A 24,915-nucleotide genomic window follows, 5' to 3' on the forward strand; every position below is an offset into this window, starting at 1 on the left:
ACACAGGGAATGCAGCAGCTCCTGGTCCTGCACACAGGGAATGCAGCAGCTCCTGTGAGTGCCCAGGGCTGGGGCAGGGCCATAATGACCTGTCACTGCACCCCAGGGCCTCTGACACCCGGTAATTGGGAGCCCGACCCTCTGATTGCCCCGTTCCATTTCCTCCCGCTCCACAGGCCCTGGGAGCCAGCTGGGAGACATCCCAGAGCACTCTGGAAAGCCTATTCCACAGCTAATAGGAAATCTTGCTGTGGTGTAAAAGGGAGCTCTCAGAAATCTGCCTATCTGTTGAAAATGCGACACCTTATTTCTGTGACCAGCTCATTTGTGTTTGAGGAGGCACAGCCCAGTGTCAGGGCTGCCCTGGCTGGTAAATGCAGCATTTCCTGAGCTCTCATCTGCAAACTCCTCCTGTTACCTTAGAGCTAGAAAAGCTTTTTAAAAATTATAAATTTTAGATTAAGGACAAATTTTTAAGAATCAAACATGACAAACCTTGAGTTATTGATACAATTCTAAGGAAATAAACTTTCTATTGAAATAGAAGAAAAAAATCACTGACAATTCTGACTCTTCTAAACACACTGGTTTAACAACAGACATGAGCCACGATCTTGGGTGTTCTTTGCAGTCACTGCTCCTGCCCCACTGTGCTTTAATTGAAGACTGATTAGAAAACGAGCACAGACACCCCCAAAACAATGCTTTCCTTTCATACATACTAAAAAAATTAACTCGGGTAACTAAAGATTTAAATTTCCTCACCTCCAACACTACCAGGTAACACAAGTGAAAATATATATTGTGGTGTATAAATAGTATGGTTAAAATTCATGTTTCTGTTAATTTGTGGTCTGATGGTGGCAGGAACTGAAGATGCATGTTAGCAGTGAGGCCCCCTGGAATGGCAGCAGCTTTGGAACCCAAAGTGCAGAACCCTCCACATGAACACACAGAAATGTGACACTGATTCAATTATCCTCCACCTCCATACAGATCAAACAGTAAGGAAATGCTTTCAGTTTAAAAATCCCTGTCACCTCTGAGCAGGGCCAGCACGGGCCCCTTGCAGGCTCTGCATCTGCTCCACCAGAGGGCAACCAAATTCCACTGGAAAACGGCAAAGAACTGCTGGAAACCGGCAAATATCGCTGAACAGAGACCGTTCAGGTGAGAGCCAGGGCATCTCCCCACCTGGAGAGGCTGGGAAAAGCTGCCCCTGCTCTTCACTCTGCGGGGTGAGGGACACCCACCCAAAAGGCACAGTCCTTAAGCTCCCCAGATTCTCAGCTGAGGGGTGGAACCTACTTACTGGGACCCTTAAGAACTGCAGCTAATGCCAGGCTGTGCCCAGCAGAACTTGGTGCTGGGACCTTCAGCTCCCGTGAACAGCTGAGCAGCCACAGCCAGGAGAACCAACAACTGCAGCCCCCAAGTGCACACAGTGCAGCCTCCCCTGGGTCTGTCACACACAGCTCTGTCCCCTGGGCTGTGCTGGCAAGTCCAATACACCCAGTCTCTGCTCAGGGTCTCCCTTGATGGCCCATTGCTAACTCCTCAGGCACCCACACAGCGCTGGGTGCTCTGTAAAAAGTCCTGGAATATGTCACATTTGTGAAACCAGCTGAAAAAGTCTCTCCAAGGTAACAGCACACACTGCTTGGACACACCAGACAGATGTTGGAGACCAACACGTTTTATCCAGGAGTGCTTGGCTGCAGCAGCACAGCTGGTTTGGAGTGTTACCCCTTTCCTGTCACAGCTAAAGGGGTGATGAATTTGCTGGTGCTGTGGCAGCCAGAGAAGCCCTCCCAGCCCTCAGCACAGAGCTCCTCACAGCCCTCCTGGTGCTGCCCTCTGCCAGCAGACACAGCCCTCTGTGCCATCACCCTGGAACAGGCAGGTCTGCACCTCCCAGGTACAGCCTGGCAAGCAGGCTGGGTCTGCAGGGCTGTGCCTGACAATGTCCTTCACAGAAAAGTGCAAAACAAACCAACTCAGAGAGGAACAAACCTCCAACACCTGAGAATCTCACTGACCACGCTGATGCCACTGTGTGTGACCTGGCAAACCAGAATTTGCTGTTAAGCAAACTTTGGTTTCTTGCTTTTTCACACTTCCTCTACAACGTTCCAAAAATTTTAAAAATGCCATTTTTTGTTAAGTTAAAAAATAACTTTGATCTGCAGTATTTTTTAATGCCTCCTTCAGTGAGTGCCAGGGCAGCAAAGCACTTACTGTTCAGGGCTGGGAACCGAAGTCCTGTGTCCCTCTATTCCAATGTTGCTCTTGGGTCTCTTGACAACATGAGGCCTTGGTGGGCGAACCTGTTACACACACACAGAGACCTCTCATCAAACACTTCAGCTGATCCAACACCAGACACAAATCCCAAACACGGATCATTTTAATTATTATTTGTTGGGGGAGGAATTTTTCTTTAATTTTTTTTAATTTTTTGATTTTTTTTTGTATTTTTCTTCCCAGGCACATGAACCTCAAATTGTCCAGCCAGGAAAAAGCCATCAAACCGTGTGCAGTGCCCCTGCCCTGCACACCAGCATGCAGAAGGTAGCAGCAGCATTATTGCATTGAATTTTCATTTCAAAGGAAATGGTGCACAGCAGATATGATAGAGAAATCCAGAGCTGTATTGCCACTATTTCTTAGGAAAAAGGGCTTATGAAAAGGTCAGATGTTAAGGTCTTGGAGATCAGTCCACACACAAGGCTGCTCCTCTCTACAATAAAGACGGCTTAAGAATGTGAATTTATGGCAGGAATGGAAGGATTAAGTTTGTGGCAACTTCAACTGAACTTGCAACGTGGTGAAACATGGGGAAAAGAACAACAGAGCTAATTAGAGGAGCTGAGCTGTCAGAGCGCGGCAGAATGGCTCGGTGCCAACAAACAAAAGGAATGGGCTGGCAATCAGCAGGATCGATGAAGAATACTGCTTCATTAGGGCTGATAAAACAGGCAGAGACGAGAGAGGAGAGGGGGGAGAGAGGCAGGAGGGCCGGGGAGAGGGGAGCGCCGAGGAGGAAGGGGGAAGGAGAGGGAGAAAGCAGCTGTTTAATTAAACGGGAGCTGGGAGCTGATGTGCAAAGCTGGGTGTCACCGGGCTGGGGACACTGTCACCTCTGGGGGTGTGCTGGGAGCAGGGACACAGAGCACACTTTGGGATGGCTCCGGGGGCCACCAGCCCAGGGCAGAGCGGGGTGACGTGCCAAGGGGGATTTAGGGCATTGTTCAGGGGGAACTGCAGGAAAAGCCAGGAATCAAGTCATTCCTTGCTGGATTTTGAGCCTCACATAGAAAAACAGGCAAGGTTAAATGCTTATCAAATGCAAAAGTATCAAAGAAATCCAATTACGTGAGCACACTGCCAAAAGAACAAAGGTAAACTCCCAGGGCAGAAGGGCTGAATGTGCTTATTACTGTCCCCATCAACATTAGGCATAATTATTATATTTTAACTTTTTCTAATTGAATAAAGTTTCCAAACAGCCACTGTTAGACCAAACAGATCTCCATTAATTATAAGCAACAACCCTCTCATAATACCACCACAGCTCATTTCCAAACCAGCAGAATGCAAAGAACATCTCTGTTCTGCTTCCTTAGCCTTTCTTTGGTGTGTGTTTTTGGCTTTATTATTAGCACTGACTCATATTGCAAGCACCAGTGCCCATGGAGTCCTCCCTGCAGCAGTAAGAATTTCCCAGGAATTCTGCTCTTCTGTGGCCCTAGCTGGAAGAGCAGAGGGACCTGGTGTCCTCCTTCAGTGCTTGTGCACAAGGCCAGGATCACTGACTTGCTGGTACCCACCTCTGGAATAGCTGCCAAGACTGAGAGAGGGGAAAAGCAGCTGCACAAAGTATTATTTACACACACACAAATGTGTTTCAACTATTAAAAGCCAAATAGCAGTTCTGAACAACAACAAATTTATGTATATTTGGTACAAGCATATTTTTGGGAGTGATTATAATCATTTACATTTATCTTGAATTTCCTCTTGATGAATGAAGCCTTTCTGTTCCACTTATTGACACAGCCAGATGAATGCAACAGGAGCTTTCATTATTACATTTCCAACCTTTTATCAATCACATTGGGAGCAAAGACAGTTGAACCAAACACATCACAGGGAGGACTATTAATGCACTACAGCTGGGAGATTAAACAGTCTTAGCATGTAATAAATGTATAAATGTAATAAACCCGTGTAATAAATGACTCCATCTGAACAACACTGTTCAGCAGCTCTGGTGCAGAGGAATCACAACATGCCCTCATACACCTGCCAGCCATGGAACACGAGGGCACTGAAGCACCACAGGAACCCCACGGAACAGGGAACGTCTGATCCCGGTGGAACAACCTGGGGGGGTCTCCCACACCAATCACATTTAACAGAACACATATAAACATAGTCAGTGCTCCTTTTTTAAACACAGAAAACAGAAATCTTCAGAGCAAAAATCCATAGAAGTGACTCTGTTAAGCCAGACACCCAGAGTTAAGGAGGAGGAGAAGAAACACATGCTATTGAAATGTAACACAGGAACATGCACCAGAGATCAAAAGTTAAAACACACACCCAAGTGCACTTGTTAACCAGTTACCTGCCCATCCAAAACATATTTTAACAAGTTTTAGCAAGATTAGGTTTGAAAACTTGCATCTCTCTCTTTCTTATGTACACGTGTGTATGTGTAAGGAAGCAAGAAGTAAGATGATTTTGGGGGAATTACATTCATGAAGCTGAAGCCCTGAATAGACATAAATATCTTCCAAGGCTGTTGCAAAAACCAACACCCCTCCTAAACTGATACCTGTTGCCTGCCCTACCACAAAAAATTAAAATTTGGTGCAGATCCAGCAGAGTCTCCAGTTTTAAAGCCATCTGGTAGAGTTCATAGGCAACAACTGTCCTACAGGGAGTGTTTTGGGGCAAAAACTGCTGAAATAAGGTATCCCTGGCTAACACAGGACAGGTTCTGCACTGCCAGTAATTTCTGTGCAGTCCTTCCACGGCAGAGTCCCTTCCCCTGGCCAACCTGCCATGCCTGTTTTACACTGCAATGACTCAGTGTATGCCCTTCACAGCATGGTACCAGTGTCCTACTGCCCAAACATCCACCTGCTTTCTTCAACTCTACTCACACACCCATCCCATGGAGAACAATTAAGCATCCCAAAGTAATTTAAAGCATAACTTGCAGAGAATAAATATTTTCTCTTCAGACTTCTGCTTCCTTTCGTATTTGAGTTCAGTGCAAGTCTTCAAAAGCTCACTGGCTAAAAACTTCTGCCAGCCCAGCAGGGCTTTCTGGGTAAGCAATCCCCGAGAGGTCAGAGGAGCCTGGAGAGCAGCCCCGTTACCTGCAGAGCTGCAGGACTCCAGAGAGAAGCAGAACCCCCCGTGTGTCGGGCTGAGAGAGAGTCAGAGCACAGCTCACACACGGCCTGTGCAGCTGGACAGCCCACAGGGCCAGGTTTAGTAGTGCTGGAGGAGGCAGCCCAGGCAGGGTTAAGCTGTGCAGGGAGACAAACCCCAGCTACTCACGGGCCGGGCCGAGCGCTGGATCCGGGGCGGCGGCGGCCGGGGCGGGCGGAGTCTGTGCTGCGGTGGCAAAGTGGAAACTGCATTAAAGTCACCTGCACAAACACTCCCTGGCACAGGCAGCATGAGCAGCTGGCAGCACGGCCTCCACCTTCATACTCACCTCACGAAAGGCCCTTTTCCTTATTGGATTTTTCCAAAACAGTGGCAAATCCCATGACCTGAGACGTGCCACGACAGGACAGGTCCCCACGTCTGCTGCTGTCCTGGGCTGGACACAGCTGCTGTCACACCAAAGGCAGCAGGAGCAGCACTCCAGTCAGACAAAATTTACTGAGACAACAAAGATGCTCAAGGGGGATTCGTGGCCCTCGAGGCCCAAATGTTCTAGACTACACTTATGCCAACGGAGAGCAGGATACTCAAAAACGCTTTCACTAAAACCTCAAGAGTGGTTTTAGTGCTTGTGAAGGGTTATGGGAAAGGCCTCAAACCAGACATTTAAGAGCACGGGAAAAACTTTCCAGTTAAACTTCCCATGCACTTGGAGGTGACACGTGCTCAGCTCCTGTCCTGGCTCAGAATGCACTGCCCAGATGATATGGCCTGGAACTCAAAACTACTTGTGCAAGTATCCCTTTAGCTCTGTGCAAGTGAAAATAAATACACTACAAATACCTGATGCATTTATATTACAACAAACTACTCCTTTGCAGGTGACAATACTTTCATATCCTTATCCTGTCACTGCATTACTTTTTCCAGCTGAGATTTAGATATCACACATGATTAAGCTTTCATCTCTGATCAAAAAATAATTCTACGTGTTTCCACAATAAAGACACATACAAATGCTGCTCTGGGAAAAGATTAAAGGTGTAGAAACTTTTGTGTCTCTTGGACTTCTAAACAGGCATCGTGTTAACTCTCAGAACTGTGACCCCAGTGCTTGTAACAACACAGGCAAATCCAACCCTCACACTCACATTTATCTTACCCACTGAAGTGCTACCAGGAACACAGTTTGTTTTGAGGCCTCGGATGTATTGCACTCCTGAGCCCTGAGGAGATCTGAACAGAAGAGTGAGCCAAACTGCACATTCCCAGGGAAACAGGATGGCTGGGATCAGTGCTGGGCAGCACAGAGCGGAGCAGGGACAGGGCAGTGGGCACAGCACCCTCAGGGAACAGGGCTTCATTTCCAACCTTGGCATCACTGTCTGCACCACCATGGGACAGGCAAGTGTGTTCCAACTCTGGGCACACCATATTTACTGGAAGAGCCACTGATTTGAAGTTAATTTGTTAATGCAGCAAAACACATTGTTTCTGAAAGGTCAGCAGGTGAAGCTGTGTTGGAACATCAACTTAATTACCTGGGCTGTGAGGAGACTGGGCAGGAACCAGCACAGGGCTACAGTGCTAAAAGCTGCTAAATTGCTGCTCTAGGTACGGTCCTAAATGTGTGTACTCTCGTTTTCTGTGAAGGGGAGAAATGTCTAAATTAGCACTTCCTCACCAGTAGCTGTTTACCAGCATACCTTTTTCCTCTGGATATTTGCTTAATTGTCTTGTTCGAAATACTTCTAAAGCAACAGGACCGAAAATTTGCAGAAAGCCAATTTTATGGCTGCAGATCTGGCACTGGTTTACTAATTATCAGACAAGTGACTTAAGCTATGAGATGCTGGAAGAAGAAAAACCTTATATTCCTTTTTATACTATCAAAATACTACTTAAAAATTACAGATCCCACATCTCATAAAGTAGCTATTATATGCCCAGGGAACTTTCACAGCACAGCTATTTAGGTTTTTTATACTAAAGAAAACATTACAAAAAGATAATTTTTGGTCTGTGAGGTAACAGCTCATGAGCAGAGCATTATCTCAAACTAATTGTGGATGTCTTTTGAGATTTTTTTTTTAAGTGGTATTCAAAACAGAGCCTTTGTGAGTACATTAGAGGTCCTGGTTCATGTGCAGCAACAAGTGCAATCAGAGAGAAATGCATAAAGGAAACACAACCAGATGAAAACGGGTTTGTCAGTACGTGTAGACAGAAGTGTTTCTGAATTAGCAGTGAGAGTGTTCCCAATGATTTCCAAAACAAAGCTTTTCTACATAAATATCCCTCTTCCTTCTGAAATTCAGGACTAGTTTAAAAGCTGCTGGTATGTTTTCAAGCCAATCAGACATGGGAGGGAGATGCCCTGTCCTGAATGTGCCCAGGCTCACACACATCAGGCTGCAAGAGACCTGCAGTGCTTTGGGACAACGGGCTGGACCTCAACTGAACACTCAATTAAAAAAAAAAAAGGGAGAAAATAACAACACTGAAAAATGTCTGGTACCTAAAAAGATTCAGTACAGAAAGCAGATGGAATCTACGAGGCAGCTGTTTTATTATCCATCCAGATCCCTGCACAGCACACTCTGCTTTTTACATACTCCCATATGTACAGCTCACAAACTGGGATGACAGGAACAGTGTCTGCTTTACAGCATATATTTTTAATTTACACTCTGAAATACTTCAACAGAAATCTGCTGGGTCCTGTGATAAAAATAATCTCCATGTTTTAAGGGATGCCTCATTCTTCAAGGCACATTTGTAGATTGGGAAGGTAGAACGAGTCTGGCAAAAATGTAGCAATGCCTAAAGCCAAAATCCTAAAACCACAGGTGCACTACTGTGGATTATTATTGTTGATAACTGATGCTATTCTAAAAACACATGGCTTAAATCATAAACTCCTGGGCTGTAGAGCTGAATGGAATCTTATTTCTTTTGTCTGCAATTACAGGAAAAAAAGGGAAGAATTTTGAGAATTCCATGGATATATTTTTCTCTGTGTGCTGAGGAGACTGGAACAGGCCATGCCCAAAGCAGCATGTGCTGTTCTGTGATGTAGATAGGAGGAATATTATGTAGGATTGGTTAACTTGTAATGGTGTCTGTGGTTTAAAGACCTGTCAAGACTTCTGATCTCTTCCCAGCTCCAGTGACAGGAAAGTTCCTGCCCTACACAAACAAGCAGCAAAACCCACCAAAGGTGATACCAATAAAACCTCAGCCTGTGACCACTGAGTTCTCCTCTCCCCCTTTCTGTCTGCTGTGCAGCTGAAAATCAGCCCTGACCTCCTCCCACCTGTATTGGTGGGAGCGCACTCAGCTCTTCTAAAATATGTAAAATACCCCCTTAACCATTAAACTGATATCATTTGACACTTTGCAGTTTGAGGACTCCTGACATTTTCCAAAGGAGACGCCTGTCAACAGCCTCTTCTTTCCCTGGCACAGAGCCCAGGTGCTGCAGACCAGTCTGAGAACCACTACACACTGAGCTCAGTGCAGGAGGGATCTCTCCCCACAGCAAACAGATGCCTGCAGAACACAACACACTTAATTCAGAGTCGCTCTGGTTCAAAGAAGCCTCACCCACGTTGTTCCATTTGCTGTGTGCAGCTGACCCAGTCCTGCTGCAGACAGGGGCTGCCCAGGCCATGGCAGGTCAGGGCTCTGCTGATCCATTGGCACCTCCTGTCACATCCCTGCTCTTTGCTGGGCCTTCCTCTGGCCACCTGCTCCACAGTCCCTGCTGTTTGGGCAAGGGACTCACTGCTTTGAACACACCCCCCAGTTCTGTGTTCTGAGAAGGTGTCACAGAAAAAACAAAGACATTCCTACACCCAGAACAGACTGTGAGTCCTGTTCTCTGTGATACAGGACTCTGCAGCCCTTTCAGGTCTCTCCTTGTCCCCTCGGGCAACCACTGGGGACTGGCTATAATTTTTTGTTGTTTCTTTGATATTCTGGCACCTCTTTACCCTTCATCCTTTGCACCAGATTTTTTCCTGGACCCTGCAGTAACAGCAGAGTCCTGCACTGACAATATCCACACCTCAGTCCTAGAGGGATAACTCAGGGAACACACTGGTATGTTCTGGTGCTAAACCAGAAAGAACACATCCTATGGGCTCTCCATCTCACACTGGGCCTTACCCTGAAAGCAGCACAACCTTCACTTGTCCAGAAAGAGAATAAAATCCTGAATGTGACATTATGCACGATGGAAGGGCCAGGAAGGCAAACTCCCTTAACCCATCAAACCAGGCCCTGTCTGGATTACAGCAAACCAGCAAGGAGGGTTTTTATAGAACTGTTCACAGAGATAAAACACAGAAGAGTGTGAGAGAGAATCTCAAATGACTTCTACCAAAATGAGGCTCATTTTGCTGTGGCTTGTTTTCATTCTGTCTGTTTCTCAACATACATGGACGGAGAGACATTGCAAAAAATCCCAGACCCACGGAATATATTTATCCCTGTGTTAAAGCCTATCCATCTACTACCTCAGCAGAGTTTAAAATCACAGCTAATAGGTTAACAACTGTTTTTCTTCTGCTTCAGATGAAGAATATCAGAAAGCTGGGGGAATATTCGGCTTCCCAATTTGTACCGACTGCTCAGAGCTACCTGCAATGTCTGTTTGACAGGACTGACATTTTGTACCGCTGTGAGATGGGAGAACGTGTGACATTTTTATTCCTGGTGGCGTACGCCCTTGTAATGATCAGCCCTGGTCGATGTGCTTACTGCAGCAGCCCCGAGCCCTGGAGAACAAACACGAGCCCGAGGTGCCAGCAGTTTGGCTGCCTTATTAAACACCACCAGGATTCTAACGAAGAGCAACTGCTGGAAAATCTCACTGTCAAATCCTCAAGGACATTGTCAACATGGAACTAACTACATATATTTTTCATTTAAAATACTGGAAAATCCAGCAACGCAATATGAAATATAAAGAAAAAAGCCACGTTGTTTGTGCGTGTTTTCTTTTTTAACTGGTCATTTTGTCAGCTTTACACTGGCTTTCTGTGGGCCTGATGCTGGAATTCAAATCAAAGAGATCATGCAACCCACATGATTTAAAATGTTGGAAAATGGACATATTCCTTATTATCTCCTAACAGCTATTCCTCTCTAGCAAGCAGAATACTTGCACAGAATAAAAAACAACAAAAGAAGAGATGGTCTCTCATTTATCAGTTCTCTAAACAGGATGACTCTCTGCCTGGCTCAGCTTCCCTGGGGCTGCCTGGCTGGGGGACACTGTCCTCACCCCCAGGGGACCCGGCTGCCCTGCCTGCACGTGGCACTGCCAGCCCTGTGACTGTGCCACCAGCCCAGCTCTGGGCAGGGCCAACAGCCTGGCCCAGCCCGCAGCCACAGCAGGGTCAGAGGGTACAACCATCAGATGTTTCACAGACTCTCTCCCTTCAATCTTCAGGTTTAATCCAGTGGCCCAGAGGTCAGTTCAGACAGTTCTGGCCTAACTGCACGTATCAGCTTCATAAGTAATACATAAGAAGCTTCTGGATGCTGATCTACATTGGTAGAAAAGCAAGTCACCCATAAGACACTCTGAGCTTTCCTCAGTTGTCAATCTGGGTGATTTGGTTAGCCTTGCATGTACTGATGTATTTATTTTATATGCATGTATTATTTATAAAGCACAACTCTTCTTCCACATGCCAGCAGTGATGGACCAAGATACTCTCTACAAGATATTTACGGGTTCCTCAGCATAACAGGACTAACAAGGAAGCTCTGCAGACATGTTACAGCTGCTATCCCTTGTCACAGAGCCCCGGGAGGTCGCTCCAGCAGAGTGTTCCCTGCACACATCCAGTGTTCCGGCAGCTGACACAGTGTACCCAGGGCAGCACATTTATTCCCAACATCCCTGTTTAAGCAGTGCTTGAAGTACCAAGACAGTTGGAAAAGCCATAGTCTAGAATGTGCTTTTTTGTGGATGAACACACCCGCTGGGTGCAGGGCTGGGGCCACTGCAAAGCAGGAATTCCTGCACAGCCCCAGGGTCACACACGGCTGCAGCAGCTGAGGAGAACACAGAGCTGGGGGGGCTCGTTAGAAAGCCCTGGGCAGAGGGAGCAGGAGAGGCAGGAGCCCCTGGGCAGGCTCTGCAGTGCTGAACACCTTCCTGAGGAGTGTGCCAGGGCCCCCTGGGCACACATTCACACACATTCACACACATTCACACACATGATAAGTGCAGGCCTTTCAGTTCGTCCCTCCCGCCCAGGATTGCCATTTCTGCACAAAGCAGAGTTCAATCCAATGCATTATTGTCTCGTCCACTGACACTGGTTTTACTCCCCTGCCTAAGAACACTGTCCCCCAGGAACCTGATGGGACATCTGAGTGGCCTCAGGCAGACATTAGGTGGACCAGTGCTTCTGGACCATGCCATGTGCCTTTCTTGCAAGGTGACTCTTACTGAGCAACTGAATTCCCTCCTGAAAGGAACAGTCAAAGAAAGGAGTGCGAAGAAACGAGGGTAGAAGATATGCTTTCTGTAGACAAAAAAATTTTGAAGAACTAGGCTTATACTTTTGCTAAATCCATAAAGAACCAAATGGAGAGAGGGAGGAAACCCCATGTGGCTCCACAGAAAGGAGCAGGGAGCCCACACTGCTCATCTGTGGGCAGAGGGGAAGGGAGGCTCCTGTTCCTAAGGAAGGCCCTGCTATTGCCTGAGCAGCCCCGAGTGGCCAGGAGAGGAGGCTGCTCTGCAGCCAGAGCACACACTTGCATGAATATTAGCAAATGAACTTGTGTTCCCCTTTCCCCTTTGGTTTCTACCTCAGTGCCACACAATGCCTGCTGTGATCCAGGGGAATCTGCTATTGTTCCGATGCACCTGGGTGTGAAGGGAGTCACAGGGTCTGGCAAGGGAGCCTTCCTCCCTTCCCTGCTTCATCCCTTTTACCCCGGAGATAATCCCTCCTCTGCTGCCTCTGGCCTCAGCCATCCAGTGCTGCATTCCTGGAATGTAGCTGGCTGCTGTTCTCCCATCTTCCCCCTGACCTCTTAATGCCGTTTAATCTCCTGGAAGAAGAGCCCTGCCCTGCAAAGCAGAGCTGTTTGCTCTGTGTGTCCAAGTGCAGATCATGAACAGGAAAAATGAACACGTTCATTTACAGCAAATGGGACCAAAACAGCCAAGAAGATGGCAGTTTCCATGCTATGGCCTGCAAAGGTTTAACAGCAGTCAAGATCAGGTGGGAAGAGAAGCTGGAGAAGCCTTTCCACAGTTAGACTAAAGCTGCTTTAGTACATGAGAGTACTTTCCTTTTGTTTCATAGTTATTTACATCACCCCCAGAGCACTGACTCTCTGTAGTTTGCATCAAGAGTGGAACAGGACTGAATCTCTTCACTAGACATACTTCAAGAGTCTTTTGTACGTTGTTAAGCTTTACCTTTTGGTGTAAAAATGGAATAAAATATCCTATTTGTTGGTAAATAAAAACAAGTCACAGAAACACAAACACAGTTAGGCTGACAAAAGACATTCCAATTATAACAGACACAATTAGAGAACTGCACAGAACTGGCAGGATCACTTGCTTCTAATGAAATGATTCCCTTTCCCAACAAGTGATGTTTCTGGCAGCCTATCATTTGCTGGTTTAATTTTACTAGATCAGTCGTGCTCCTGACTGTGGAAAAGCTCCAGAGGGAGAACGTTCCTAAGTGTAGGTTTGTTTTTAAAGCCCCAGGGCTCCCCCCATGTGCTCACACACCCCCTCACAGACTGGTGGGCAGACTGGGCAATCCTGTGTGATCCTGTGGGTCCTGCCAGAGGAGCCCCAAGAGCTGCTTGTTTGACAGGGCACGTGTTCAAAACAGTCACGGCGAGGCCGTGTAGTGTTTATTCTCCAAACAGCTCAAAGATAACACAGCCAGAAGTGTGCACTCCACCCAAAGAGCTGGAGTGAGGCGTGGAAATGAGGAAACATCACCTGTGTTAGTGTGTCCCTCTGCCCTGTCAATGGTCACTGTGCTCCCAGTGCCTGCCCTGCCTGGCACACCGGGAAGGATCCCAAGGACAGCCCTGGCAGCTGAACATGCACCATGTGCTCCGATGCTTTAAGTACATCTTGGCCAGTTTTCATGACAAAAAACAGAAGAAAGCAAGCAATAAGACATTTATGGAATCATCAAAGCTGGAAAAGACTTTCAAGACCATCAAGTCCAACCATCGACCCAGCACCACAAGGGATGTTCTCTGTAGCATTGGGTCTTCCATAACAATTACCCTTACTTTTCCCCAAAACAGAGAGCACTATTCAGTACTACAAACTATTCACTTGAATCTTGTCCTTGCCTTGAAAATTGTTCCCTGTTCTCCTCCCTCATTAAACCTTGAGTGGCCTGTACAGTTCCTGCTACTTGTTGAGTACAGTTGGATTGCCCTGGAGTCCGTGGTGACAGCCCTGTGTTTGGTTGATCCAAGGGTCAACAGGAAAGGAACACCCTGAGGAAACCAAAAAGCATGGGAAGGTACACCAAAGCAAAGCTGTGGATCCTCCCACTTGGTCTCCTGGTGTCTTACTAAGAACATTTTGTATAAATCTTTATGGCACTGCCCCAGGCTATCTGGCTAAAATCCTTCTTTTCACCATCAAGGAGAGCTTCCCCACAATGTCTGAGTATTACAGAAAGCACCATTAAAACAATTCCATGATAAAGAAGGCTCTCCAAGGATGCCCGATCACCACTCTCCAGGATGAGCCATGCTGGGGGATCTCACCCAGATAATTACCACCAAATTTTGGTGCACTATCAGCTGAGGTGCTGTGCCTCCAAAGGCATTTCAACATATTTTACTGCTATTTTTTGTAGCCCAACAACTGCAGACACACAACTGTGTTTGGAAAGGCTTGAAAGCTCCTCACTATAGGGTGAGAGATAATGAGTTAAAATTAAAGGTTGCTGCTGGCTCCCCAGCCCATCCCCCTTTAGCTAATCTGTCATGTAATGAAGAGAAGCCCCCAGCACAGGACAGCTCGCTGCCGGCTCACTTACAGCGAGCTGATTAAGAATGTTCAACCAACAGCAGCCCGCAGACCTTTCCGAGGAAAATAAATCGAGTGTATGCAAATGTGTTTGTCACTTTGACAGCACGTCTCAATTAGAGGCGCGGCGGGCGCGGAGCTGTCCCCGCTCCGCCGGCCGGGCTGACCCGCAGCTCCAGCGCCCGTGCCAGCCCGGCACGGCCCGGCAGCGGGGACAATGGCCAGGCAGCGGGGACAATGGCCCGGCAGCTTTCATCCCGGGGACAATGGCCAGGCAGCTTTCATCCTGAGCCTCGCCGGGCTGCGAGCGCACAAACAGCCCCAGCGCCGACGCTCGCGGCTCTTTAATTGTTCCCACCTTCTGCATTCCAGGCAGCGGCACAAGTGACACTAAAATCGCTGCCTTTAATCACGACGTAGAAGCCATCTCCCATTTAACCAGTAAATGCTGCTGCTTTTTTTTCCTCCCCAAAGCCCTAATCTATATTTCATAAACCCGAACATCTTTTCCTTTCCAATGGAAGTGTGATCGCGTTTTCGTTTGGCACCGGGCTACCGGGAGGAGCAGAGCCGAGCCAGGACAAAGGCTGGGAGGGGGAGAGCCCTACAACTGCTAAGTCAGATCAGTTTTTGGAGCCCGACACTCGTAATGCAATGACAGCAATCAGCACTTGGCCAGCGAGCCTCTCACCACAGCCAGGGGCCGGCAGAGCTGATGTGTGTTTCTTTTGACACAGAGAAAGGGATCATTAAAAAATTTGAAAGTGACTGTTAGGAAACCTCATGAATTTAAATTTGCACTTACCACTCAAATATATATTTCATTAATTTACCAAAATGTTTGAACCAGCCATTCCTCATAAAAGTCTAAAGGAAAAACTGAAAATAAATCGTAATATTATCTGATTTCTGACTGCATCAAATGAAATGTAACATGTCCCTGCTGGAGCTAGATGGCTGCATTCCTCCAGTAGCCCCAATTCCTCTCAACTGTATTGGCACAGAAAGTAAGGGAAAAATAAATCACTACTGCAAATACTTAATTGGAAGAGAATCTGCCTTAAAAAAAGTCTTCAAGAACTTACATTTAGCACAGTGGTGAAAGTTCTGAAAGAAATAAATCTACTTCTAAAACGATACAGACGACACTGCTCTGAGCACTGATCATCTCATGTAGCCCTAATACCTGAACAGCCACTGGTTTCTATTCATAGACATTTCTCTAAAAATCTGGTTTGCTTCCCAATTTTTAATGTTGTTTTACAATTGCTTGCAAATTACACTTTGCTTCTTTAGAAGAAATCAGCTATTCCTTCCTGTTTTCTGATCAGAACAGTGCAAAGAATAGATACAGGAAAAGAAAAGGGAACTCTAAACACAAATCATGTTATTTTCTGAGTCAGGCTACACTTAATAGGGGAACACTGGCAAACTGATAATAAATACTGTATGTTTTTCTATGAAAATCACAGAAACTACAACATTTTCTAAATAACTAGCTCTTAAAAACCCCACACAAACTCACTGTTTTGCAGACATATCAAAAGAAACATTACACGAGTAACTAATGTGAACAGCTCAGCTGTCAATACCAAATACAGAGTACACTAACAAGCTATTAATTGATTTTTCCATCTTAGTTCATCGCATTTAATTTTCAGAGACTGTTCAAATGCTTTAATAGTTGGATGTTCCATATTGACACTAATGATCTGGCAAGATAACAGAGGACATTTTGAATTCTACACCCTCAGTCCTGAGGGCTGTAGCTCTTTGCAAGCTGAAAGAACCGCAAAATAGTTTATAAAATTGCTTTAATAATTATGCTTCACCCCCATTCGCTTCGAATTTATTTTCCTCAAAATCATCCTATGAACAAAAGGAATCAAGAAACCCCAGAAAAATCAGGTTTTGGACTCTCATTTAAACAGATGCAGCAGAAATAAAGCTATAATAACATAATTCAGCGAGTGGAAATAATGAAACAATTGGCATCTTCGTTACTGTGATTTTTCTCTGAACTGGTTTTGCTGAGTCACACAATTTAAAGAGACCTGACACCGAGACCTACCTGCCCAAAATGTACTGTGATTGGTCTTCTGTCCTCTCGTAATTTCGGGTCCTTCTTGTCCCCCAGTGGTGAGGGTGCTGTCCTGGGCAGGGGCTCCTCTGGCGCGGCCGAGCACCCGTTCTCAGCAATGTCCTGCGTGGTAGGAAAAGGTGAATAGCATGGCCAGGAACACTCTTGAGTGAGGGCAAGGTGCACAAAGGACACACTAGAGGAGAATGCTGACTAACAATTTGGATGTCAGGGGAGAAAAAACACCAAAGTACAGAAAAGAAAACATCATTAGAATAAAACATGTCATTGCAGTTCGGCCATCAGAGCTTGTACACAACCCCTCTCTCCTCCCAGGGCCAGTGGTGCAAACAGGGACAGTCAACAAAACGTCTGACCCGAACACGCAAAAGCCAGGAAATGCATGTGGAGGAAAAAACCATAGCTCAGATTTGCTATTTTAGCAATGAATTCAACAGAAGCCCAGGAACAGGGTATTCTGCTTTTTGTAAACCTAAATGAACACGGTAATTCCATTTACGTACTGCACAGAATTAGCCATAGCAGAACAATTACTGGTGGAAGTGGCAAGGAGAGATGGAACTCGGAGCTTAGTTAGCTTTCATTTCATCTTTGAGCCTGTGTGGACTGAATGTGCCTCCAGGAGAGTGCACACCACCAACTGCTGCCTCACAGAAGGCTTTTGTGTTTGCTTTGACATCAGTCCTCTTCTCCAGAAGTGAGGTGACCCACCAGCCTAGGCTAGAGGACTTGGCAAGTGCAGGCACGGGGTCCGTAACGCGGGTTTTGAACGAGACAAAGGCCCGCAGACACCAGGAATCAGACGAGGAGCAAAGAGTTTGAAAGTGAGTTGAGAAAGAGTCTGCAGCGCAGTGGGGCCCAGAGCTTCACATCTCTGCAACAATGCCAGGGAAATAATGCCGGGTAAATATCGAGAGGAGGCTGCACAGGCTGGGGCTCGGCAGGGCCGACCTAAGGGTGGCTGCTGACCCGGCAGCTTTGATTGCTGACCTCTGGCCCGGCCGCGCGGCCCCGGCGCGCGCAGGTACAATAATGAGCCGTGTGGGCTGATGGCCAATTAGAAATGGTGCCTTTGGACACACACTGACCTAATGTGTTTAGGTCAAATGAAACAAAAAGCTCGATGGACTTTCTAAGGGGCTTTGTCTGCTCCACAGAGAAGCTGAGACCCCTCTTTAGATCCAGCTGGTAGAGCAGTGGTTCCCCAATATGAGCATAAGGATCGTGGGGAATTAACAACTTGCTAAGGTCAAACTGGAGAGAAAAACTTTTTCCTCCCCCCGCCCTCTGGCTCCACAATGGCACCTTGTCTTTAAAAAGTACAGCAAAGTCCACGGAATTAGTAACAAAGAGCCCCAAAACAATGCAACGACAAGAAATGTGTCTGTCAAACTCATCCTGCAGCTCCCAACAAGCCACCGAGGGATCTGCTCAGTTCTGGGCTCACAGAACCCATGGCAGCACCACAGACTGCAATGACATCACACACAACCTTTATTCCCACATTTCTGTGCAAGTGGAGCCGTATGAAACGTGCCTCAAGCCCCAGAGCTGCCCAAGCCAAGGCACCCGACCTGCTCTGGGAGGGGCTGTGCCCAGCCCTGCAGAGGGGCCAGAGCGGGGGCTCCAACCATGGCCACGGACAGCTGGGTCACATTGGAGCTACATAAACAGTGAAACATGCTATTAACTGCCCCAAATAAGGGTTCCCAATAGCGTAAAAATCATGAAATGTCAAAGCATCTGGCACTTCTACAATTGGAAAGTAAACAACAGTCCTTCAGCCCACTGGCAGACCTGGGATTGGCACCTTATTGGTATACGCCAGCAAGACATTCCTGAAGTAGTTTAAATCATATATGTTATTCAAGATAACAACAAAAACCATGAAATCTCTCCCTCCCAAAAACTGGGAAAAAATGGAAGGTGAAAGTTACTCATTACTGGAACAAATTCTCCAGGAATACAAAAATCTAGCAATGTTTCAGTGACTTTAAACAGAAAGAAAGTGTAATTTAAGGGTATTATTAAAATCAAAACCATCTTTTGTCTGAGGAAAGAAGATACTTGACAGATTAGCAGAAAAAGAAAATGACTCCAAAATGATCTCCAGGACACCTCCATGAGAAGTGCTTCCCCCAACAACTGTCTATTCAGGTGAGATCTTTCCTACCTATTTATTTTAAAGGAGAAATTTCAGAGAAAGAGATATTCTGTCTCAATATGCATCAGCAATTTTTCCAGGGGACTTTTACAAACACTCCAAATGCTGGCTCTAGAGGAGCAAACCCCACTCTGAATGTGGAGAGGCACTGTCCTGGTGCAGGTTGTTCTGTAAAGCTCTCCATGAGCTGTTCCTACAATACCAGCCCTGAGCCAGAGCCACACAGGGCTCTATAACTAAAATAATGTCGAATACATTAATGCCAAGTGCCCAACCATTTATAGAAATTGTCTTAGCCAGAGCTCTCAGTAAGTTCCATTCTCCTGGCTGAAAGTTGAGGATGGTACCATTCATATTCCTCCTTCTTCCTAATTCTATGTAGTTAAGCTTCAAATGAGCCACTAACGGAGGGACTCCACCACCACGCTCCATTTGTGAGCTGGAAAAAGGCAGCCTTTGCCAAAAAAAAAAAAAAGAGGGGGGGAAAAAAGGGGGAAAAAAAAGGAAAAAAGAACTGTATCAGATATAAAATAAAGCTACCAGGCTGTATCTATTAACAATTATTTGCTCTCACTCATAAGAATCCTCTGAAACCGATTTCTGTTGCTTTGAAATACTGCACCACAAATGAACAAGGGATGGAAATGGAGCCCCATTCAATCTCCACTATCATATTAAAGAAGGACCTTACACACACCACAGTGACCTCTCAACAGGTCAATCCTGCATTTCTCATTTGCAATTCAAACCCAACACTGGAGCAGACCAAGGGCAAAATGGGCTCTTGATTATATTTAAGAGGTCACCATTGCTATGCAGAGTTGGAGGAAGCAGACCTCCAGCTTTATTGCATTTTTAAATTCTATCTTGTACAGAAGCTGCTCAGATTTGGCAGTGAAAACTGGAAAAGGGATGTTTATATTTGACTTTTCCTTACCAGGGGCCTGCATACTTTCTGTATTAATAATGGAAAATAGTATGTTAAAATGCAGTGGATAGTAAGTTCAGTTTAAAAATAACCTTAGGTTACCCTTAGAAGATGAAAGACTAGCATCCCAAATTTGGCAAAAATGAAGTACTTAATGATGCCAGAATGTCAAACAGTTAACACTTGCACATGCCAGTAAGTAAACACATGAGGAATACCATGTTCTCAGATGAAAATTGGGGAGGATGCTTTAACAGACTTGTGCATAATAGACCCATAATGGAGCAGCACAGACATTTAGATTAAAAATGAGGGTGACCAAACAATTTTTGCTATTTTTATCACTTTCAAGAGAGCAATCCCTAATTTTAGAGTTACCTTGATAGTGCATTCACATGGAGAAGAGGATGGGATAGAAAAGGACAGAATAATGAAGGAAGGGGAGGTAGAGCAGTGTGTGCCAACTACTCACAGCAACCTTTAAAGCTCTTGTGAAAGCCTGTGTTGAACAATCATGTTTCACCACACCTCACTCACAGGAACACCACAAAATAAGGAAGGTGAAACAAAACTGGGCCATTTAGTTGTAAATGTTCTGTGCGTTTTTTAAAAGGAAGCCATTGGCTTGACAGACCAGGAGGACAACAACCTTAACAAAACAAAGCAATGACCGAATGAGGCTTTGCTCAGCCTCGCACACAAATGTCACACAACAGCACACAATTCTATTAGCATTTAAAATACAGGAAAAAATCTGGTCCTGTTACACAGCTCCAACTGCTTCAGAAATGCACAGGAGAAGGCCAAACATTTTATTATTCATGAAGGTTATGTCCAGAAACGAAACACATGGAATGACATAAAAAAAAAGCATGTACAAGAAAACTGCTTCATGTTTCCATTATTCTCAAATTATACCTAAAGTGGTTGCACATAATGTAGTGCAATAAAATAAAATGGCATTAAAAGCATCTGAAGCAACTTTCTCTTGCTTCAGACTCTCCAGCAATGTGCTGGAATATTCAGAGGAGCAGCAGCTGCAGTCCCAGAGGTAACTCCTGCTCAGGGGCACTGGTGGCTGTGCCAGCAGGGCATCTGCAGCCCTGCCCCAACATGGGGGCTAGAAATGGAGAGAGGAGATTCACAGAGATAGCCCAGATTAAACCCACCCAAACTATCATGCAGCAAATGGAATAAAACTGTCAGAGTGCTCTCAGCAAGTCAGCTGTCCTGTCTCCCCACAGAATAAACAGAATATCTGCGGTGAACCCAAGGCACAGTTACCCATCCATTCATAGGGGGAGTGGCAACTTCTGGCTTAAAAGGAGCAATTAGGATTGGATAACACATCCTTCAAACACAATTGAGCATTTCTGGAATTGTGCTCTTTACAAACAAACAAACAAACACGGATTGGGAAAACAACAGTGCCAGTACTTTTTCCTGCGATAATTCCAATTGGAAATGAACCCCAACTCTCATCAACTCCTTCTGTCTGAGCTCTGCAGGAGACTCTCCTGACACACAGGACCCCCCTTCCCAGTGGCAGACAGACACCACACGGTGTTTCCTGACTGATTGCTGTAAGAACAACCCCAGTGAACACAAAGTTACTGCCCCAGCTGAGGGAAGAGCTCCCGGCTCTCCTGCACTGCCTTGCACAGACCCCCAGCACGAGGGGCAGGAGTGGGCCCTCTCCAAACACAACGCTGCATTTTCTGGCTTTTGTGGGTTGAAGTCAGAGCCTTAATGTATTTGAAGACAATTTTTTTTTTTTGTCTGTGAATATTTATAACTGGGAAAAATCCGGGACAGCTGGTAATGCATTTTGAAGTGTGCTAACAACACTGTATCAAACAGCTTCCTATTGATCACATCGTGCTTTCAGTGGCTAAGGATTTCAGACGTGGTGCTTATACATTTTGAATAAGAACTTCAAGTACCTTTTGCTTCAAGCGGTTTTTCACTTCTTTTATTCCCATTTTCGCATGATCTTTTGCCTGCATGAAAAATTAATTTAAGTTAAAATCCCCTTCTATTTCCAGTGGTGACTAAGTTTGATTTCAGTTACTAAAGATGGCAACAAAAAAATATAACAGGATACTGAAAACACATTAAAACAAACAGAAAGCTAAAAAGACCCCAAACAAATAAAACCCACCCCTGCTGCAAAAATTTTGTTTTCCCTGTTTTGATGCCATACACATCTTTCATCTTTTTGCATTCCACACCCTCTAAGTATTTTTCTTTGCTATAAACTCATATTCTCCAATATCAGCAGTGAGCCTGCAAACCCCTTCCTTGCAGTGCTCTGGATGCCAGTTTAGTAGAGCCATTCTCATCCTACTCATCCTTCTCAGGCTGCAGGAAGGCAGGAGAAAACCAAAGTCTGGCCAGTTATCTCAATGATTTATGGAGCATTATTTCCTAAAACTGAGCACATAAGAAATGCTCAGTTGTTTCTCCATTTTGTTTGATCTTGCAGAGTGGAGCTGGCAGCCACACACGACAGCACAGCAACACACCAGCTGTTTGTTAACAGGACTGAAAACATTGCCATTGAAAGAATAACTCAGTAAGCTGGAGTCTAAATGAGCAGGTATAAGAAATCTCTGGGGAAAATTAATTGACATTTAGAAAAGATGGAAACAATTTGGAAAATGAGAGGATTCCCTTCTTTCGATGAAGTGCAAGCAGGGAAAGCTGAGGTAACAATGATTTCCAACAGAGCAATGATGAGATGGTAGAGCTGCTTAGCAGAGCACACAGGCACCATTTCCCAGAAAGAGTTCTGAGTAATAAATAGAATTTATCATCTATACTTTCAAAAGAAATCACAAGTTTCCATTCTCCTTCGCATTTCAAAATGACTTTTCCATTTCAATCTGAAATTTAGATGAATGGGTATTTTAAGTAATTTTGTGAGTCTAATAAAAATGCATGTAAGTGTTGAGTCTCATTGGGAAGGTTAAACCAGAATCGTAATTAGACTCTTATCTCAGTAGTAAGCCAGTACTCAATACTTACAAACTTATAGACAGTCTTCATGGCAGGGTTAGCCTTGGTCTTTACTGTGTTTAAAATGGCTCCACTTCCTTTCTATAATCACAGTAACAAGAGAAGAAACGTTATCAAAGCTCTTTAAAGCAAACAGCGACCCAAAATCCACCATTCGTACAATAACCAAGCATTAACTGTGCTTCTTGGCAGAGCTGAGCATTCCAGGGCAAATCCAAAGCAAAAGACACAAGTACAAACACCTGAGTGTTCCTCTGGTTTTTCCCAACTCTGTTCAATCCAGCAGTTCCCCCAGGAGGTGTCTGTGTCTCTGGAGAGCCCTCATCTCACAGCTTGTCTCGCAAACCCTCAGGGGGTCCTGCTCACTCCACTAAAATCCTAAACAAGTTCAAGGCAAAAGTATCCTAACAAATGTCTGGGGCAGGAAATTCCCTTTCAGGAAAGCCTGTACAAGCAAGTTGAAGAGGTAAGATCTTTTTTGTGTCCCCATTTTCCTTTCCCTCATCCCACAGTCCTGTTTATCACACACACGCTGCCTTTTTAAGATCCAGGTAGTTGGTAAAGGGATAAATTGAGGGAAAATGAACCCTAACTACAGTCATAAACACTAATTCTAGAAAAGCTGAATTGCATGTGGTGAATATAATCAAAGTAATGAGGCAGTAATGCATCAGCCAGAATCATCTGTTTGTCTGGTCAGGGTTTTGTACCCCTTCCACACACCACTGACTACTGCTGGCCAGCAAGAGCCAAGCAAGAAAACCTTAGCTGATTTTATATTTTCTACTTTCAGTGCAAAATTATATTTCCAGAGATCAGGTTTGATTACGTGCAATCAGATGCAAGCAGCTTTAAGATTTACTACCTCTGTTACTTCATGACAAGTAATCTTCAACAAAAATTATAAACTGTTGAATTTAATCACACTGATTTTTATATTCACTCTCAGGCATTACCCTTTCTTATAATGTTAAAATTACCTGTCATCCTACGTATTTATATATATTTATGTAAATTTATTTACCTACCTAACCATACAATGGAATTTTTAAAAAATTACTGCTACAAAATATGTGTAATTCAAACTCATCAAGATTATATTGAGCCCAGCACTTTGTGTAAGGAATATAATCCCATTCACAAGCTGGACAGGAGTAAATGGAATGCTGCAACACTCAGTTCTGTCAGAAAAAACCCCAAACAATCTTTTCTATTGACTCATACCCATAAACCTGAAATATTTTACTTTTCAATATGCCACATTTCAGGCATTGAAAGAAGCTTTTAATATCTGTTACAAGTTATTATTCTCTAAAAGTATTTACACTTTTAATTTATACATTTGGCACATTTATAATTTGGCACTAAACCAGAGATGCAAACCCCACCCCAAACAGTGGTGCCCCCATCCAACACTTCACACCATTCAGCTTTATCCAGAATTTCTGGGTGTGACAGTGTTTCCCTCAGAGCTGCACGATGGGCCAAGAGGACTGAGGTGTCTGCTGGAAGGATGGTGTTCTTACCCTCACTGTGGAGAGCCACTGGTGGTACAGTTTGTCACTACCTGGAGAGAATCACAGACACAAACAAACAAATGTAACTCTGTGCAACAGGAAACAAGCTCAAAACGTGAGGTGCTGGCACTCAGGGGTTCTGGGAGCAGGGACAGAGCAGGACACCCAGACTTCTCTTTCAGGGAGACACAACAACAAAATATCGAGGACAGATTTACACTTTTCTATTTTCTGTGTTGTCTCAGACATTTGAGAACACCGGGATTTTTTTAAGATCACTAAGAAATATGAGGTGGTTCTGGGTAAAGCCAAGGGTTTTTCTCCCCTGCAAGGATTCTTTTAGTTGCACTTTATTCAAGTGGTAAAGCTGAGGTTTTCTAAGACTGAACAAGCTTTATTCAAACTATAATACATTATTCTAAGTTCTTGACAGAGGAAAGAACAACAATTTAAGACACTTCAGGCTACCAGGATCACTGAGCCTCAGTTATTTACCAACAGCAATGACCAATTACCTCTGATGGCCCACAGAGGGTGGGTCAACAGCAGCGTCTGAAATTCCCTTAACAGCCCATTTCCTACCTGCGTATTCCCCTGCATTGATCTCCTCCTCGAACACGTCACTGAAGCCCTCCCCGGAGTTCAGCAGGTCCAGGCGCCCATCGATGAACTGCAGCAGGGGAAAGGAGAGCACAAACATCACCCACCCCAAAGGAGAGCACAAACACA

At 45.1% G+C, this 24,915-nt stretch overlaps 1 protein-coding gene across 1 annotated transcript in view; it reads right to left on the reverse strand.

Annotated features, from left to right (window-relative positions):
• DENND1A (DENN domain containing 1A) overlaps positions 1–24,915 on the reverse strand; it is a 150,485-nt gene that overhangs the window by 7,511 nt on the left and 118,059 nt on the right. The window contains exons 14-19 of the mRNA XM_027687938.1: positions 24,769–24,856; positions 24,196–24,236; positions 22,679–22,750; positions 21,595–21,651; positions 16,530–16,661; positions 2,239–2,327 (exon numbers count right to left, since the gene is read on the reverse strand). Coding sequence (XP_027543739.1) covers positions 2,239–2,327; positions 16,530–16,661; positions 21,595–21,651; positions 22,679–22,750; positions 24,196–24,236; positions 24,769–24,856 — 479 coding nt within the window. The remainder of the gene's footprint in view (positions 1–2,238; positions 2,328–16,529; positions 16,662–21,594; positions 21,652–22,678; positions 22,751–24,195; positions 24,237–24,768; positions 24,857–24,915) is intronic.

This window comes from Neopelma chrysocephalum, unplaced genomic scaffold, assembly GCF_003984885.1.
Source record: "Neopelma chrysocephalum unplaced genomic scaffold, ASM398488v2 Primary Assembly neopelma1_74, whole genome shotgun sequence".
NCBI lineage: Eukaryota > Metazoa > Chordata > Aves > Passeriformes > Pipridae > Neopelma > Neopelma chrysocephalum.